The following is a 19,679-nucleotide window of genomic DNA, read 5'->3' on the forward strand; positions in this document are numbered from 1 at the left end:
TAACAAGTTTTATATATCATCGGTATTACATTTACTACTGTATACATGTCTGCATTGCCTTTGAAGCAATTTTCTCAATAAATAAAAAAAAAAAGAAATTAAATTCAACCTTGTCCATACTGCACTTCTGAAGTGCAAAGAATGTTTCTGTTTGAATCCCCCTAAAAACTATATTAAGGCAATCCGCTGATGGCGCCATAGGCCACTATAACACGAACAGTTCAAATAAATGTCCGAAAAGGCAGGATCTATCAGAAAAAAAACTGTTCATTTTAATTCTGTTAGAGCCGTAAGCTGCTATGATACAATCAGGAGTTCATCTGAATCCAGTTTTGAGAGCGAGTCAGACTGGAACACCGATCACGCTACAGAAATGCAGTGTGAATAGTGCTTAACCTGTATAATAACTGCAACTTAAGTTATATAAGAGAGACTAGCTGAAGAGCCCGGCGCTGCCCGGGCATAGTAACTAACTGTGGTTAGTTATAACAAATTATAATTATCCTCCATCCCATAGTCCCGTGCCCATATACCCATCATACATATCCTCCATCCCATAGTCGAGTGCCCATATACCCATCACACATCCTCCATCCCATAGTCCCATGCCCATATACCCATCATACATATTCGCCATCCTATAGTCGAGTGCCCATAAACCCATCACACATCCTTCATCTCATAGTCCCATGCCCATATACCCATCATACATATCCGCCATCCCATAGTCCTGTGTCCATATACCCGTCATACATATCCTCCATCCCATAGTCCAGTGGCCATATACCCATAACACATCCTCCATCCCATAGTCAACCATTATGACATCATAATGAGCGGTGGGGCTTGCAACCTATGATGACATCAGCGTCGCCATGGCAACCATTATGACATCATAATGAGGGGCGGGGCTTGATACACACTTTTTCCCCCATTATGTAGATGGGGGCAAAATGGTTTGGTGAATTGGAACACGCGGGGTTAAAATATCGCCTCCCAACATAGCCTAGGACACTCTCGGGGTCCAGACGTGTGACTGTGCCAAATTTTGTGGCTGTAGCTGCGACGGTGCGGATGCCAATCCCGGACATACACACACACATACATACATACATACATACATACATACATACACACACCCACCCACATTGAGCTTTATATATTTGATTATAACAAGGGGCCTAGAGAAGATTTGCATGTGACAGGGATGCAAGCAATATTGTAGTGGCATTGTCATGCCCGCCATGTCTGTTATGTCACATGACCCCTGGAGCGGTGTGCACGCGCATCTAACTGTCTTGCCCGTCATGTCTTGCGTGCTGCATGACCCCTTGGAGCAGTGTGCACGTGCACCTCACTGTTATACTTGTCATGTCCGTTATGCTGCATGACCCCTGGAGCTGTGTGCACACGCAACTCATGACCGTTATGCTGCATGATCCCTGGAGCAATATGCGAGCGCACCTCATAACTGTTATGCTGCATGATCCCTGGAGCAGTATGCACACGCACCTCATGACTGTGGTGCTGCAAGACCCCTGGAGCAGTGTGCACGCGCACCTCACCTCTTGGCTGCCTGCCGTTGCGCACTCGTGCTACACCTCATGGCTATACGCCACTGTTTGTGTGCACATGTGCTACCTCTCATGGCTGTGCACGCGTACCTCATGGCTGCATGCCGTTGCTGTGTGCACGCCTGTCTCTGCTCTGCCAGCTGTGGTCTCCTCTATGGTCCTGGATGACGGAATCCAGCAATCCTCTCTATGGTCCTGGAGGACCCCACCATGTGGTCCTCTCTAAGGTCCTGGAGAACTCGACCCGGAACTTCTCTCCTGGTCTTGAGCCGGAAGTGCAGGTGCTAATGCCCTATATCAGACTGCCCCTTCCTATGGTTGGGGCCTGAGTATCGTGTTGCTTCCCTTGCATGGCTGCTTGGACTGCTCGGTTGCTCCCTGTAGTCTGTGCCCCTGCACTCTGCCCTGTTGTGCTTCTCTGCACACGCTCTGGGCTTGTATTCTGCCTCTTGTCCCGTGCCAAGTCTTGTGTTGTCTTTTGTGCCATGTTTTGTCTCTGCTATCCTTAGCCTTGTAGTACTTCCTATGTTTCCCTATCTTTCCTCTCCTCTGTCTTCTTGTGCTCCCTAGCACAACCTTTGTTCCTTTTCTATACTCTGCCCTCTGGTGCTCTCTAGCACATTCCCTGTCTAGTCTCAAGGTTCTGCCTTGACCCGGCTCTGGGCTTCGGCATACGCTCCGCTTTTCCCTTGTACCCTGCTCTGTGCCTCAGCATATGTTCCGCTACCTGTCTGTACTCTGCTCTAAATCTCTGACCCGGCTCTGGGCTCAAGCATACGCTCCGCTTCTTTCTTGTACCCGGCTCTGTGCTTCTGCCTACGTTCTGCTCCTTGCTCTGTACTTTCCCTAGTCTTGCCTTGCCTTGTTTCTCCCCATTCCCTTAGCACGCACCTGGCCTTCCCTCGCACGCCTGTGTGCCTCAGCCGTGCCCGCTTACTTGTGCCTCAGCCATGCTCGTCAGCCAGTGACTTAGCTGTGTCCGCCTGATGTGCCTCAGCCGTGCTCACTTCAGTCTTGCCCGCCTGTCTAAGCCTCAACCTGACCAGCTAGCCAGTGCCCCAGCTGTGCTCTGTGCTTCTGACAGGAACACCGCACTGCACTTGCTCACTGAGCCAGTGCGCGTGTCCGGAGTACAAAAACAGTGCTCAAAGATACCTGTGGAGCGGGCAGCAGTGGTGACTATGCATGCTTCAGGACCTGAAGCACGTGACTGCTGGGGGCATGGCCTATGCTACACAGAGCTAGGAGCTGCAGGGAAATTCCTAGAAAGGTAACTACAGGACAATGTTACCAAGGGGCATAGACAGACAGAAACCAGATCAAGCCGGGTCAAAGCACAAGATAGCAGGACAGTACCAAAGGGTTAGACAAAGCGAATAGTCAGGACGTAGCAATAGATCAGAAAACCAGAACGGGCAATGGACGGTACAATAGGGACAAACTGCAACAGAGTAACAATAGCCAAGACAGGAGGTCAGAACGGGAGAAGACAATAGTACCAAAACGAGAGACGGAGTACAGAGTGAGGGAACAGGCCAGGTCATACACGGGAATCAAACAAGCAATGCAGAATACACGCACACCAGGGGGGTCGGTCAGACACACAGCCAGAATAACAGTATAGCTGACAGAGAATGCTAGTCTGGAGTGAGTATAAATACCCCTCCCAGATCCAAAGAGAGGCCGACAAAAGTTAACCCTGTGAGAACAGGACATTAACCATGTCCTAACCATGAAAGTACACCCCAATTAATGGGGGGCCACTGGACCCCCAGGTTTCTCAGGGTATCTGGCATGAAAAGCCCGCACCAGTCGATCAGCATGCACCGAACTGGCTGGAACCCATGACCGATCCTCCACGGAATATCCCTTCCAATGAATAAGGTACTGAAGTCTCCGGCGCACCCACCGTGAATCAATGATGCGCCCTAACTCGTACTCCAGTTGACCCTCTACCAATACTGGTGGAGCCACAGATGAGGGATCTTCTCTAACTGTCCCCACAGATTTTAATAGGGACCTGTGGAAGACGTTAGAGATTTTGAAGGAGGTGGGCAACTGTAATCTGTATGCCACCGGGTTGATCACCTCTACAATCTTGTATGGGCCAAAAAATTTTGGGCCCAACTTCATAGAGGGTATTTTAAGTTTGATGTTATGGGTGGACAACCAGACCTTTTCCCCCACTGTTAACGCAGGACCCAACCCCCTCCTCCTGTCCGCAAAATATTTGTATTTCTTCTGGGCTTTCGAGATGTTCCCCTGCACCTCCCTCCAGAGGGTTTTTAACTGTTATACCATCCCTTCGGCACCAGGGCAATCCGAATCCATACGGGAAAATTCCCCAAACTGAGGAACGAACCCATAATTGACCTGAAAGGGAGACTTTCCGGTAGACTGATTAATACGACAGTTGAAAGCAAATTCTGCCATGGGCAATACCTCACACCAGTCTTCCTGTCTGGAGGAGACCAGGCATCTCAGAAGCTGCTCCAACGACTGGTTGGTGCGTTCAGTCTGTCCATTGGATTCCGGGTGATAGGCAGAGGAGAATGACAACGTGACCCCCAACTTCATACAAAACGCTCTCCAAAACCTGGCCACAAATTGCACACCCCTGTCCGACACCACGTTCACGGGCACTCCATGCAATCGAACAATGTGCTGAATAAACAAGCGGGCTAAGGTTTCAGCAGATGGTAACGCAGGTAAAGGCACAAAGTGAGCTTGCTTAGAAAATCTATCAACCACTACCCATACCACTGAGCTGCCCTTGGAAGATGGAAGATTAATGATAAAGTCCATGGAAAGGTGTGTCCATGGTTTATCCGGAATTGGCAAAGGCACCAATTCCCTGGCCGGCTGGACCTGAGAGCTTTCAGAGCACGCGCACACCCCACAAGAATTTACAAACCTTTTTATATCAGTACCCATAGAGGGCCACCAAAAACCCCTAGCTACTGCCCCCCCGGGTAGCTGCAATACCAGGGTGTGTACTTAACACAGAATCATGAAATTCTTGAAGGAGTGCGAGACGGATTTGTTCGGGTACAAACAATTTACCTGGGGGTTTATTTCTGGGAGCTTGTGCTTCCAGAATCTCTCTCTGCAACTCAGAGGAGATTTCAGCTACAACCACTCCCGGTTGAAGAATGGAGGAAGGAGGTTCTGGAGGGGACACAGAATCAAAACTTCGGGATAAGGCATCTGCCTTTACATTTTTAGACCCTGGTCGGAACGTGATGGTAAAATGAAATCAAGAAAAAAAAAAAAGTGCCCACCGAGCCCGTCTGGGGGCAATCTCTTGGCAGACTCAATATAGGCCAGGTTTTTATGATCAGTGATGACCATAATGGGATAAGCGGCCCCCTACAAAAAATGCCTCCATTCTTCGAAGGCCAATTTAACCGCTAACAATTCCCTGTTACCGACATCATAGTTTCTCTCGGCCGAAGAGAACTTCTTAGAGAAAAAGGCACAGGGTTTGAGGTTAGTCAGGGTAGAGGGGCCCTGTGACAATACTGCCCCCACCCCCACCTCCGAAGCGTCGACCACGACGTTAAAAGGTCTTGACGAATCGGGTTGTACCAACACAGGGGCTGTGGTAAAACACTTTAGTTAAGGAATTTTTTGCGGCCACGGACCAATTTTTTACATCTGCCCCTTTAAGAGTGAGGTCCGTCAAGGGTTTCACCACCTGCGAGAACCCTTTAATGAACTTCCTATAATAATTAGCGAAGCCCAGAAATCGCTGCAACCCCTTCAGGTCATGAGGCTGCACCCAATCGGTAATGGTCTGAACCTTCCCTGGATCCATGCGGAATCCCTCCCCGGATACAATTACATCCAGAAAAGACAGTTCTTGCATAAAAAATGAGCACTTCTCCAGCTTAGCATACAAATGGTTCTCCCGGAGTCTCATAAGAACCGTACGTAAATGGTGTAAGTGTGACTGACTGTCCTCAGAGTAAATCAAGATGTCATCCAAGTAGATGACTACATAACGCCCAATCAAGTCAGAAAAAACAACATAAATGAAGTTCTGAAAAACAGCAGGAGCGATAGTGAGGCCGAAGGGCATAACCAGGTTTTCAAACAGCCCCTCAGTTGTCAGGAACGCTGTTATCCATTCGTCCCCCTCCCAGATCCTTATAAGGTTATAAGCCCCTCGTAGATTGAGCTTAGAAAACCATTTTGCCCCCGTGAGTTTGTTGCATAGATCAGGAATCAACGGGAGAGGGTACGTGTTCTTAACAGTAATTTTGTTCAGTTCCCGAAAGTCGAGGCACGGTCGCAACCCACCATCTTTTTTCTTTACAAAGAAAAACCCCGCTGCCACGGGTGAGACAGAGGGTCGAATATGCCCCTTGCGAAGGCTCTCTTTGATGTACTCTTTCCTAGCTTGGCGCTCAGGCCCGGACAAATTAAACAAACGAGCCTTGGGTAATTTGGCTCCAGGTACTAAATAGACAGCACAATCAAATGGTCTATGTGGTGGAAGCGCCTCAGCCTCGCTTTCGGAAAATACGTCTTGAAAGTCTCTCAGGTACTCCGGAATACCCTCCAGACTGACAGACGACACAGATGCAGATCTTATCGGATTGACAAAAGGAACCGGGTTACAACACAGACCATTATCATTACATCCCCATCGGATCATCTCCCCCTTCACCCAATCAATGAGAGGATTGTGGCGTTGCAACCAGGGCATCCCCAATACCAGTCCTGCAGGCAGATTATTCATAACAACTTAACTTGTCCACATGAGTGGAACCCAGTTTCATAGAAAAAACTTAAGACAAAGCAAATTCCATCCCGGGTAAGAGGGGATGAATCAACAGCCACAATTTTAACAGTGTCTTTTAACCTGACTGTCCCCATCTTATTAAGAGTCACAACTTGGGCATCAATCAGATTAATGGAGGAACCACAGTCAACAAAGGCGGTAGTCATAAGAGGACCGCCAGCAAGTTCCAATTCAACCTGGAGCACCATCTTTGTACATGAGAAAAAAATGTACCAGGGAGTCTGGACAACCTCCTCGATTGTTGCCCAGACTCAGTTGTTTCTCTGATGGTTTCGCTGAAGAAAGGCAGGAGGGGGCAATTCCTTTTCCAATGTCCAGAGGCTCCACAGTAAAAGCATAGTAGGTTGTCTCTACGGTGCCTTCTCTCTTTCTCCTTAACCGAGACTGAGCCAACCTCCATGGGCTCAGATACAGGTGCATTGTCACACAATTTGGGGTACAAGGGAGACTCTTGTTGCATCATTCCTCTAGCACGGAGTCTCCGGTCCATATGGACCGCCTGCATCAAGGCGTCCTCCAGGGTATCAGGAGGAGGATGTAATGCCAGAGCGTCCTGCAGACGGTCAGAGAGGCCCCTGCGGCACAAACCCCTCAGGGCGTCGTCGTTCCAGGATACTTCGGCGGTCCAACGTCTAAACTCTGAGCAGAACCATTCAGCAGAGTGCCTCCCCTGTGTCACACGCACTATCAGGCTCATTATAAATGTGCCCCAGAGCCTCAAAAAACAAATTCACAGACATACGTTCAGGAGCAGAGGAAGAGAGAGAAAGCCCATGCCTGTGGAGCCCCCCAAAGTAGAGAAATGACGACCCCCACCCTCTGGAACTCATCCCCGGAGGAGCGGGGCCTCAGAGAAAAAAAAAAAGCTTGCATCCTTCTCTGAACGACCTGAACTCCCTTTTATCCCCTGAGAAAGGGTCTGGCAATTTGACTGGAGATTCGGGGGATGCCAATGACACATCTATATCCCCAGCACTAGAAGCCCCTGCAGTGACAGCCCCCTGCACAGTATCCACCAACTGTTGCTGGGTATGAGCCATTGTGCGCTGTTCCACATTAAGTTTGTGGAACATTTGGGTCAAGTGCTTGACCTGATCAGCCAAAGCTTGTATGGGATCGATGAGGATAACACACTTTTTTTTTTTTCTTCAACCTGAAATGGTCAGCTACAGTTGTGGCCAAAAGTATTGACACCCCTGCAATTCTGTCAGATAATACTCAGTTTCTTACTGAAAATGATAGCAAACACCAATTCTTTGGTATTATCATCTTCATTTAATTTGTCTTAAATGAAAAAACACAAAAGAGAATTAAGCAAAAAGCAAAACATTGATCATTTCACACAAAACTCCCAAAATGGGCCAGACAAAAGTATTGGCACCCTCAGCCTAATACTTGGTTGCACAACATTTAGCCAAAATAACTGCGACCAACCGCTTCCGGTAACCATCAATGAGTTTCTTAAAAATGCTCTGCTGGAATTTTAGACCATTCTTCTTTGGCAAACTGCTCCAGGTCTCTGATATTTGAAGGGTGCCTTCTCCAAACTGCCATTTTTAGATCTCTCCACAGGTGTTCTATGGGATTCAGGTCTGGACTCATTGCTGGCCACCTCAGAAGTCTCCAGTGCTTTCTCTCAAACCATTTTCTAGTGCTTTTTGAAGTGTGCTTTGGGTCATTATCCTGCTGGAAGACCCATGACCTCTGAGGGAGACCCAGCTTTCTCACACTGGGCCCTACATTATGATGCAAAATTTGTTGGTAGTCTTCAGACTTCATAATGCCATGCACACGGTCAAGCAGTCCAGTGCCAGAGGCAGCAACGAAACCCTAAAACATAAGGGAACCTCCGCCATGTTTGACAGTAGGAACCGTGTTCTTTTCTTTGATTGCCTTTCTTTCTTTCTCCTGTAAACTCTATGTTGATGCCTTTGCCCAAAAAGCTCTACTTTTGTCTCATCTGACCAGAGAACATTCTTCCAAAACGTTTTAGGCTTTTTCAGGTAAGTTTTGGCAAAGTCCAGCCTGGCTTTTTTATGTCTCGAGGTAAGAAGTGGAGTCTTCCTGGGTCTCCTACCATACAGTCCCTTTTCATTCAGATGCCGACGGATAGTACGAGTTGACACTGTTGTACCCTCGGACTGCAGGGCAGCTTGAACTTGTTTGGATGTTAGTCGAGGTTCTTTATCCAACAACCGCACAATCTTGCGTTGAAATCTCTTGTCAGTTTTTCTTTTCCGTCCACATCTAGGGAGGTTAGCCACAGTGCCATGGGCTTTAAACTTCTTAGTGACACTGCGCACAGTAGACACAGGAACATTCTGGTCTTTGGAAATGGACTTGTAGCCTTGAGATTGCTCATGCTTCCTCACAATTTGGTTTCTCAAGTCCTCAGACAGTTCTTTGGTCTTCTCTCTTTTCTCCATGCTCAATGTGGTACACACAAGGACACAAGACAGAGGTTGAGTCAACTTTAATCCATGTCAACTGGCTGCAAGTGTGATTTAGTTATTGCCAACACCTGTTAGGTGCCACAGGTAAGTTACAGGTGCTGTTAATTACACAATTTAGAGAAGCATCACATGATTTTTCGAACAGTGCCAATACTTGTGTCCACCCTCTTTTTTATGTTTGGTGTGGAATTATATCCAATTTGGCTTTAGGACAATTCTTTTTGTGTTTTTTCATTTCAGACAAATTAAATGAAGATAATACCAAAGAATTTGTGTTTGCAATCATTTTCAGGAAGAAACTGAGTATTATCTGACAGAATTGCAGGGGTGTTAATACTTTTGGCCACAACTGTATAATGTCAGGAACACCGCACTGCACTTGCTCACTGAGCCAGTGCGCGTGTCCTGAGTACAAAAACAGTGCTCAAAGATACCTGTGGAGCAGGGCAGCAGCGGTGAAGATGCGTGCTTCAGACTAACAGGGCCTGAAGCACGTGACTGCTGGGGGAGTGGCCTAAGCTCCACAGAGCTAGGAGCTGCAGGGAAAATCCTAGAAAGGTAACTACAGGACAATATTACCAAGGGGCATAGACAGAGACAGAAATCAGATCAAGCCGGGTCAAAGCACAAGATAGCAGGACAGTACCAAAGGGTTAGACAGAGCGAATAGTCAGGACGTAGCAATAGATCAGAAAACCAGAACGGGCAATGGACGGTACAATAGGGACAAACGGCAATGGAGTAACAATAGCCAAGCCAGGAGGTCAGAACCGGAGAAGACAATAGTACCAAAACGAGAGATGGAGTACAGAGTGAGGGAACAGGCCGGGTCATACACGGGAATCAAACAAGCAATGCAGATACAGGCACACCAGGGGGGGGGGGGGGGGGGGGGGAGTCGGTCAGACACACAGCCAGAATAACAGTATAGCTGACAGAGAATGCTAGTCTGGAGTGAGTATAAATACCCCTCCCAGATCCAAAGAGGCCGACAAAAGTTAACCCTGTGAGAACAGGACATTAACCATGTCCTAACCATGACAGCTTCCTTGCACTCACGCTGTCTCTACACTGTGCATTGCGTGCCCTCTTGGCACGCGCAGGCCTTAGCCTGCCTGCTCCTTGGCATAACTCCTCGTGTTTCTCTAAAGCATGAGCAGGTCCTGCCATGAACCCTGACGTCCCTCTAGCACGCAGAGGCCCTAGCCTGTACCCTGTCATGCCCTCTAGCACGCACAGGGCCTAGCCAGTACCCTGGCGTGCCCTCTAGCACGCACAGGGCCTAGCCTGTACCCTGGCGTGCCCTCTAGCGCGCACAGGCCCTAGCCTGTACCCTGGCGTGCCTCCTAGCGCGTGCAGGCTCTTGTCCTAGCCTGAACCCTGGTGTGCCCCTTAGCACACACCCAGCCTTGGACCATGGTGTGCCCCTAGCACGCACCCTGCCTGGCACCTTGTCTTGGACCTTGGTGTGCCCCTAGCATGCACCCTGCCTTGAACTCTGCCTTGGACCTTGGCGTGTCTCCTAACATGCTCCATGTCTTGAGCTCTGTCGTGCCTCCTTGCCTGAACCCTGGTTTCCCGGAACCTGCCGATCGCTGCGAGAGATCCTAAGCCTGACGAATGCGGCCTGATGTCCGGAGCTGATGTCCGCCGCCTGATGCCCTGATCCTGACGATCGTTGCCAGCTGTCCGGAGTCCGATGCCATCGAGCCCTTGCCTGTACCATGCCATGGACCTTGGCATGCCCACGCACGCACCTTGCTATGTTTTCCCTGTTATCACGTCTTGCACCTGATGTTACCAGAGTTCACGCTTTAATGAAGATAACCTGAAACCACGCTTTGTCTTGTTTCCTACACGTCCCCTGTTGTCAGACCCTCACAATCGTGTCTTCCTTGAGCCGGCCGTCTGGTTCCAACAGTCGTGGTGGCTCACCCCCTTGGTCTTGCCCCTGACACTCCCTGTATAGGGGGTGGTTCCTCACAAGGTCAGCTCGCCCTCGGTGGGTGCCACGACCCAGAGGGTCCACTCTAAAAAACGACTAAGCTGAAGCGGACTCTGTCACAGGTATAGTACTAAATCAAAAGGTCTGTACCAAACTGCACTGTTTGCAGTCCCACAAGGACTGTTTGTGGAGCCAAGCACAACCTTACATGCTTGGAAGGAGGCCTTGTTTATAAAAGTCCATATATGGCTGGGAAAATATTTAGATGGATGTGTAAATAAGCAAATCATGGGGTCATTTGTGACAAGTATCTCATGTGACTTAAGGACCTGCATTCATAAACTGTGTAATTCAGGACAAGACCAATTAAAAAAACAAAAAAAGAAAATAGCCTATTGTATCCAAATCTTTAGTGAAATCAGATGAAAACTGCAAAAGCAGGTGCTAATGTAGCATCCAAGTAGAAAGAAAAGGGTCCAGTGTTGCAGAATAAAAACATATTTTTTTAGATATCAAATAGCCATAACAACATAACATGCCAACTCCAACACATTTCTGACTTACTCATTGCTTTAGTTCTGCTCTAGCCTAAACATAATATGGTGACATATGCTCAGTCTAAGCGCTCGCTCACACGAGTGTATAAAATTGGAAAAGTGCAATCCAATCAATGTTATATTATGGGGCAGTGCAGATCTGAGATTTTTTTTCTCATGCGGAGTCAGTCTGAGGAAAACAATTGTATGCAAGTGCTTTCAAGAATCGGATTGCACTCACCCATGCAAGTCTATGGGTCCTTGTGAAATATCGGAATTGTACATGGATATCGGCAATGGAGGAGATGGAAAAAGTTACTTCCCAAGTCTCTGTGATTCTATAATGCAAGAGGATCGGAGCACTGTGCACTGACACTCACCTCAAAAGCGGAGTTTGAGGCAAGTGTCATTTGCACAAACGGCCTGATTCTCTTGCATGAGAGACTAGACGGCCGTATGACCCTGGACTAATTGGGAGAAACACAGAGGTCTCCAATTTTAGCCATTAATAGGATACCAAGTTGAAGAGCTAAGCTTTAGCACTAATATTTAGCCATGGAAAGCATTTAATTTCTTGACATATTTTGTGTGTCTTTGGCAACGTAAAAAAAAAAAATTCCAAGTAGACCGTACTACAAGGAAAATAAATGGAAAAAAAACATTAAGTGCCAAGCAATATAGTAATAGAATACTTACTTGTCTGTCACAGTTAAACTGTTGAATTTTTTCAAATTCAGAAGACACTTGTTTGGTTTCTTTTGAGGTTCCGCCATTTCCAATTGGGGCCATCCTGTCACCTGACATCTAAAAAGTAAGGATTTACATAATGGTCCACATTTACTAAGGTTGATGCACCTGTGTCTGGTGAAGTTTGTGTTAAAATTGAGGTAAAGTTTTTACCAACTCTGTAGGCTAAAAAGAGTTGAGAAAAGACTGACACCACTATTTTGGCAAAAATTAATGATCTAAAGTAATCCAACCAAGTTGCTGTAAGTAAAGATTGTTGCATGTAGGAAGATGTGACATCTCACACATTCAGACCATCTTGAACAAGCTTACTATTGGACTGCATTACTAAATGAGGACAAGTATGAGAAAAATTTAATTATGTTATTTACCTGCTTTGTAAATGTTGTACTTTCTTCCCCAGTAATATTTCTGGTAGTCATTTCTTTTATTCGCAATTCACATGCGAGTGATTTCGTAGTCTCAGCAATTTTTTTACATTTAACCATTTCACTGCAACCATTTCCAATTTTAACTCCTGGAAAAATGAAACACACTTAACACAGTGCACATGGTTGTCAGTCAAATATTCAATAACTTAATTCCTTTTTCACCCTCCTCGGGTTCAGCGCTAAGTCTCTGCTGCTGCTCCTGCAGTCTATCATCTGCAGGCTCTGCCCGAGGTGACGGTATACGCCCTTCAGAGCCGCTGAGCTCACTTAGTGGCTGCAGTACTGTCAACATGATGTCAGCGCTGCAGGAAACAAACACTGTGCGCAGCACAGGAAACTGTTAGCCAACTGTGTTTTTTGTATTTTTTTTGTTGTAAAACAAACTGGGGGAGTTTTTTTTTTTTTAAATTGTACATCCCATTCAGAAATACAATAAAATGTTCAAAAATTAAATATTTAAATTTCTGTCCAACCATTCTCTTCACAAACAAAAAATAAAAAGTTATTAGTGTCAATATACAGTGGGGGAAATAATTATTTGATCCCTTGCTGATTTTGTAAGTTTGCCCACTGACAAAGATATGAACAGTCTATAGTTTTAAGGGTAGGTTAATTTTAATAGAATATGAAAAATAAAATCCAGAAAAACATATAGCAAATTATATAAATTTATTTGCATTTTGAAATGAGAAATAAGTATTTGATCCCCTACCAACCATTAAGAGTTCTGGCTCCTACAGACCAGTAAGACACTCCTAATCAACTGGTTACCTGCATTAGACAGCTGTCTTACATAGTCACCTTTATAAAAGACTCCTGTCCACAGACTCAATCAGGCAGACTCTAACCTCTACAACATGGGAAAGACCAAAGAGCTTTATAAGGCTGTCTTGGACAAGATCATAGACCTGTACGAAGCTGGAATGGCTACAAAACCATAAGTAAGAAGCTGGCTGAGAATGAGACAACTGTTGGTGCAATAGTAAGAAAATAGAAGAAATAAAAAATGACTGTCAATCGACATCGATCTGAGGCACCATGTAAAATCTCACCTCGTGGGGTATCCTTGCTCATGAGGAAGGTGGAGAGATCAGCCTAAAACTACACAGGGGGAATTTGTTAATGATTTCAAGGCAGCTGGGACCACAGTCACCAAGAATACCATTGGTAACACATTACGTCGTAAAGGTATAAAATCCTGCAGTGCCTGCAAGATCCCCCTGCTCAAGAAGGCAAATGTGCAGGCCTGTCTGGAGTTGCCAATGAACACCTGGATGATTCTGTGAGTGATTGGGAGAAGGTGCTGTGATCAGATGAGACAAAAATTGAGATCTTTGGCATCAACTCAACTTGCAGTGTCTGGAGGAAGAGAAATGCTGCCTATGTCCCAAAGAACACGGTCCCCACTGTCAAGCATGGAGGTGGAAACATTGTGTTTTGGGGGTGTTTCTCTGCTAAGGGCACAGGACTACTTCACCGCATCAATGGGGGAATGGATGGAGCCATGCACTGTTAAGTCCTGAGTGACAACCTCCTTCCCTCCACAAGGACATTAAAAATGGGTTGTGGCTGGGTCTTCCAGCAAGACAATGACTGAAGACATACAGCCAAGGTAAAAAAGGAGTGGCTCAAGAAGAAGTACATTAAGGTAATGGAGTGGCCTAGTCAGTCTACAGACTTTAATCCCATAGAAATCTTATGGAGGGAGTTGAAGCTCTGAGTTGCCAAGCGACAGCCTAAAAATCTTAATGATTTAGAGATGATCTCCAAAGAGGAGTGGACCAAAATTCCTCTTGACATGTGCGCAAACCTCATCATCAACTGCAAAAAACGTTTGACTGCTGTGCCTGCCAACAAGAGTTTTGCCACCAAGACTTAGGTCTTGTTTGCCAGAGGGATCAAATACTTATTTCTCACTTCAAAATGCAAATAAATGTATATAATTTATACAATGTGATTTTCTGGATTTTATTTCTGATATTCACTCAATGGTAAAATTATAGACTGTTCATGTCTTTGTCAGTGGGCAACTTACAAAATCAGCAAGGGATCAAATACTTATTTCCTCCACTGTATGTGCCCCAAAATATAGTCATTCCAAATTACATTATGGCATGGAAGACAGGCCTCCAGCTATAACAGTATAGAAAGATAGAAAAAAATTATAACAAGCGTCCTTGACCACTTTCTGCCCAATCTACATTCCTGCTTTTGTTTTTTCAACCCCCTTCACAAAGTGCCATGATTTTTTTTCCCTTTTAACATGATTTTTTGTGGAACTTTCAGTTCTGAATAAAAGGAAAAGCTTCCCAGTGTGGTGAAATTGCAAAAAAAAAAAAAAAAATTGGGAATCATAACTTATGATTACATCAATTGAGCAAGTGTGAAGCGCCTATATATCTTTATAAATAATGGGGAAAAGGTGGTGCGACTCACATTTTTAGGTTTCATAAGTAAAAATTTACAAATGTTAAGAGGAATTTATCTATTTTTTTCTAATTTACTTAGGTGACTCGAACCTGTGATTCTCTGATCATGTGCTCAAGCAGTCACAGCAGCCCATCACTACCGCATGATCACATCGACAGCAGCATTTAACAAATTAACAGTAGCAATCGCAGCATTCTGGTTGTGTAAAATATCAGGCATTTGCCAGGTATGAGGCCACCCTATAATCCTTCATAAACCGTACTTAGCGGTGTGTGCCTATTCCACATAAGTGCTGCCTCTCCACTGTAGACTGTCACTGAAGGTAGTGTTGGTGGGAAATGGCCTTCATTAGTTAAGAAATGAACATTTTGCTATTTAAAAGTGAACCTGTCGTGGCCTTTATATGTTTTAAACTGTCCCCAGTGTCTGGTTAGTGAGGCAACGTCTATCCCCAACATTGTTTTCTTAAACAAAAGCTCCCAGTGCTTATGTGTAAAAACACTTTATATCATTAGTACACTGCATCATATACCTTCTTTTCAGTCATAGGGGCGACACTTTTTGCAGATTCAGTCAGTGTCAGTCACGGTCTTGTTCAAAATTTTTCATGCCCACCGCATTGTGATTCATTGCTGTGACAGGGCTTATGTCATGGCAACGGTCTCGGAGATCCCGAGCTTGCTCACTGCCCATCTACTCTCCGGACATGTGCACTGAATCTGGGTGTATGTCCCCTGCGGGTTTTCACATGTGCGCAGGCTCTGTGACAGCAAGCGGAAAGACCATGATGCGCATAGTGTGCACAAACAATCAAGAGGCCACTGACTCACAGCGGCTCCAAAGCCTGCCCACAAGTGAAAATAAGGCAAGAATGCAACAGCCCTGGTATGGGGCCATTCCGTTCACTGTTATCCACCCCCACTCAGTGTCCACAGCCGATTGAATAACCACAGACAACAGGTCTCGGGGATAACAGCTGCTTTACTTCAGCAGAATGGGGAGACAACACATATAGTAGTGGTATCAGTTCACGTGGGGAATCCACAGCCAATACATTTCAGAATTGGATTCTGACACAGAATTAAGGTTCCGGAGCTTTAAGATCCTGTATTAGTTAGGAGCAGTACTTGCAGGTAATTATAAGAGAGTTCAAAGTCTCTTGTTGGCATAAAGGCAGAAGAGGCAATATTTACAGACCTGAAATTCCGTATTGATTTCCTCAGCTGGTCACGGTACGTGCAGAAATGTACTTGAAGTAAATAACGGATAATTTGCGGTGAGGTGGGGGACCCTCAATTTCCTCAACACGCGAAGCAATAGGTTTTACTGTACACATTTAGTGCGACCTAATGCTGGAGAAGCACGCCTTAAACCGGACAGCGGGGACCCAAGGTTAAAAAAAAAGGTTAAAATTGTTCAGCCATCATGGCTGTAGAAGTCAGAGGAAGATCCAAGGCATTAGGCCTGGCTGTGAGTCTTGAGATGAAGAGAAGGATGAACATCTAGGCTTCGAGCCTGGAGGGGGTCTTCAGGAGACCCCTCACATGAGGTCTGCTCTGGGTTACATCTTGAACCAGACTCCTCAGAGAACTTTCCAGAACCCTCCCTTGTCTAGACAGACACTGGAGGTAGCTTCTCCCATTGAACCTTGGTGACAGGGTCACTGACCAATAGGATAACGCTCAATTCTTGTGTCAGACTTTACCATGTGAGCATTTCACCAGTATATAGTGCTGAACACACCAAATGAAAAGTGCACTTAATAGAACACTGAAACACATACCTGAGAAATATATGAGATTAGTGAGTTTTTTATTATTTTAAACCATATAACAGTAAGAGGATAACATAGGAGTGAGTTGCAGTGTACAGAAGCTACTCACGGTCCAGGACCGGATCACTACAGGAACGTACAACCAGAATCAGTGCGCATGCCCGGTGAGCAGATGGAGAGTGCGCAAGCGTGGGATATCTGAGGCGGTTGTCGTGACGTCAGGCCATTCATGGCAATTAATCACAATGCAGTGGGCGTGGATAATTTTGAACAAGACCATGACTGACTGAATAAAGCGGTGCCACCCTTAAGGGTATGTGCACACTTTGCGGATTCGTGTGCGGATCCGCAGCGGTTTTGCCTCTGCGGATCCGCTGCAGATCCGCAAGTGATGTACAGTACAATGTTAGGCTATGAAAAATAAAAACTACTGTGCACAAGCTGCGGAAAATTCCGCGTGGAAACGCAGAGGATTATTTTCCGCAGCATGTCAATTCTTTGTGCGGATTCCGCAGCGATTTTACACGCATTCCGTTATAGGAATCTGCAGGTGTAAAAACGCATGCCAAATCCACACTAAAGCGGCTAAAAATCTGCAGGTAAAACGCAGGTATGTGATGCAATCTACTAATGATAAAAAGTGTTTTTACACATATCTACTGGGAGCTTTTCTTTGAGAAAACAATGTTTGTGATGGACGTTGCCTCACTAACACCACACTGGGGACAGTTTAAAACACAAAAAGAACATGACAGGTTCCCTTTAAACAATTACTTACATTTGCCTTTTTTCCCTTTGATAATTAACAATGCCTTCAAGCCACTAAAATAGTGGCATTCTTAAAGGGACTATCATGGCCCCTGTCCCTACAATGAGGATATGCACTTACCGGCAAGTAGGTGGCAACCACCTGCCTGTTCTGCTGTGCGCCAATTTCTCCTGGCAGTGATTCTAACACATCCTGTCACAACACGTCAGAGAATTTCTCATGCTTTCAATCTGCTTTGTCCATGGGGCGTTACTGCTGACATCATACCGATTCACAGCCGGATCCAAGCTGCCTATTGCTTGATGGGGCATCAGAAGTGCAAAGAACTCTGCATGTAAGGCCCCCTTCACATGTCCCTGTGTGCAGTACGTGTGGCATCCATTTATTCCACAGATACCATATATACCCATTATAATCTATGTTGCTGCACACAAGCTGATGTGTTTGCACGGACCTTGTGTCTGTGCAAAGGACAAGAACAGATGTCAGTTTTTTTACCACCAGCAGGGATCACACTGGCCAATACAAGTCTACTGGTCTGTGTAAAACACATACAGCTCATGGATGGCACCTATGTGGTGCACGTGTTTAACATGGTAAAGCATTGGAGAAGCTAAGGAATTGATTTTTCTTAAGCCCTACTAGGAAAAAAAAATTGATTACACACTGATTGCTCACTGATCGAAAACACTGATAACAGATAAACCGGTTTAGTCAGTACTGGTATTATACGGACATGTGAAGAGTGCCTAAGGGTACCGTTACACCTAGAGATGCACCAGCAATCCCGACTAGCGATATGACGTGGTCAGGATCGCTGGTGCATCGCTAGGTGGTCGCTAGTGAGCTGCCACACAGGCAGATCTCACCAGCGACATAGCGGTGGTCGGGGATCGCTACTTACCTGTCAGACGCGGCGATCCTGCGTCCTCCCGCCCGGCTCCACACATCGCTCGTCGGCGACACAGGAAGCCCAGCAGGAAGTGGCCGACGAGGAATGGTCCAGGAGCTTCTCCCGCGATCAGCGATAACCAGCGGGGGAGCCGGTCGGAGGTAAGTATCACACACAGCGATATCGCTAGCAATATCGCTGCAACGTCACAAAATCGGTGACTTTACAGCGATACTGCTAGCGATATCGCAGTGTGTAACGGGGGCTTTACTCTTATTTCCAGCATCTACACTGGGCATCAGTGTCACTAACAGACTTCTCATTACACTGCTTGTGCGAAGTAAATCACACTAACCCAGGGCATGTGCACAGAGTCAGAGAGCAAGGAGCTGGCTGTCTGTCAACAATACACTGGCAGCGACACCCCAAAACAGAAGAGAACGGAAAAGAAGGAATTACTCTGTTGATGTGACATCACAGGAAGTGGGAGAAGTGCGAGCAGAAGCAGTTCTGTGACTGCTCAGACGATGGAGAAATCGGAACACAGCAGAACAGGCAAGTAGTTAGGAACTACCTACTACAAGTGATTTGCCCCATAGTAGGAAGAAAAAAGTCCCCTTTAAGTAATTAATAATGTATAACAAACACATTAACAAACATACCAACAGAAGAAGCTGCAGGTGAACACACCCCGTCACCCTCTGCAGACTGTCTACAAGCTGACACATCAATAGGAACACTTTGAATTTCATTTGAAGATTCCTCCTCAGAACTGCCACCTTCCAGGCCTGGGCGACAACTTAGTCTCTGCTGTTCATCATCCTGGAAAGAAAAAAAAAAAAACACAAGAAAATAGAATATATACACATACACACACAGTTGTGGCCAAAAGTATTGACACCCCTGCAATTCTGTCAGATAATACTCAGTTTCTTCCTGAAAATGAATTCAAACACAAATTCTTTGGTATTATTTTCATTTAATTTGTCTTAAATGAAAAAACACAAAAAGAATTGTCCTAAAGCCAAATTGGACATAATTCCACACCAAACATAAAAAAGAGGGTGGACAAAAGTATTGGCACTGTTCGAAAAATCATGTGATGCTTCTCTAATTTGTGCAATTAACAGCACCTGTAACTTACCTGTGGCACCTAACAGGTGTTGCCAATAACTAAATCACACTTGCAGCCACCGTTGACATGGATTAAAGTTGACTCAACCTCTGTCCTGTGTCCTTGTGTGTACCACATTGAGCATAGAGAAAAGAAAGAAGACCAAAGAACTGTCTGAGGACTTGAGAAACCAAATTGTGAGGAAGC

The 19,679-nt window shown here is 45.8% G+C and overlaps 1 protein-coding gene across 2 annotated transcripts in view; it reads right to left on the reverse strand.

Annotated features, from left to right (window-relative positions):
• Positions 1-19,679, reverse strand: part of CEP192 (centrosomal protein 192) — a 325,551-nt gene that overhangs the window by 174,500 nt on the left and 131,372 nt on the right. For both annotated transcript variants that reach the window (XM_073590043.1, XM_073590042.1), the window contains exons 10-12: positions 19,021-19,180; positions 12,434-12,579; positions 12,012-12,119 (exon numbers count right to left, since the gene is read on the reverse strand). In XM_073590043.1, coding sequence (XP_073446144.1) covers positions 12,012-12,119; positions 12,434-12,579; positions 19,021-19,180 — 414 coding nt within the window. The remainder of the gene's footprint in view (positions 1-12,011; positions 12,120-12,433; positions 12,580-19,020; positions 19,181-19,679) is intronic.

This window comes from Dendrobates tinctorius, unplaced genomic scaffold, assembly GCF_039654945.1.
Source record: "Dendrobates tinctorius isolate UK_male_01 unplaced genomic scaffold, ASM3965494v1 ptg000115l, whole genome shotgun sequence".
Classification (NCBI taxonomy): domain Eukaryota; kingdom Metazoa; phylum Chordata; class Amphibia; order Anura; family Dendrobatidae; genus Dendrobates; species Dendrobates tinctorius.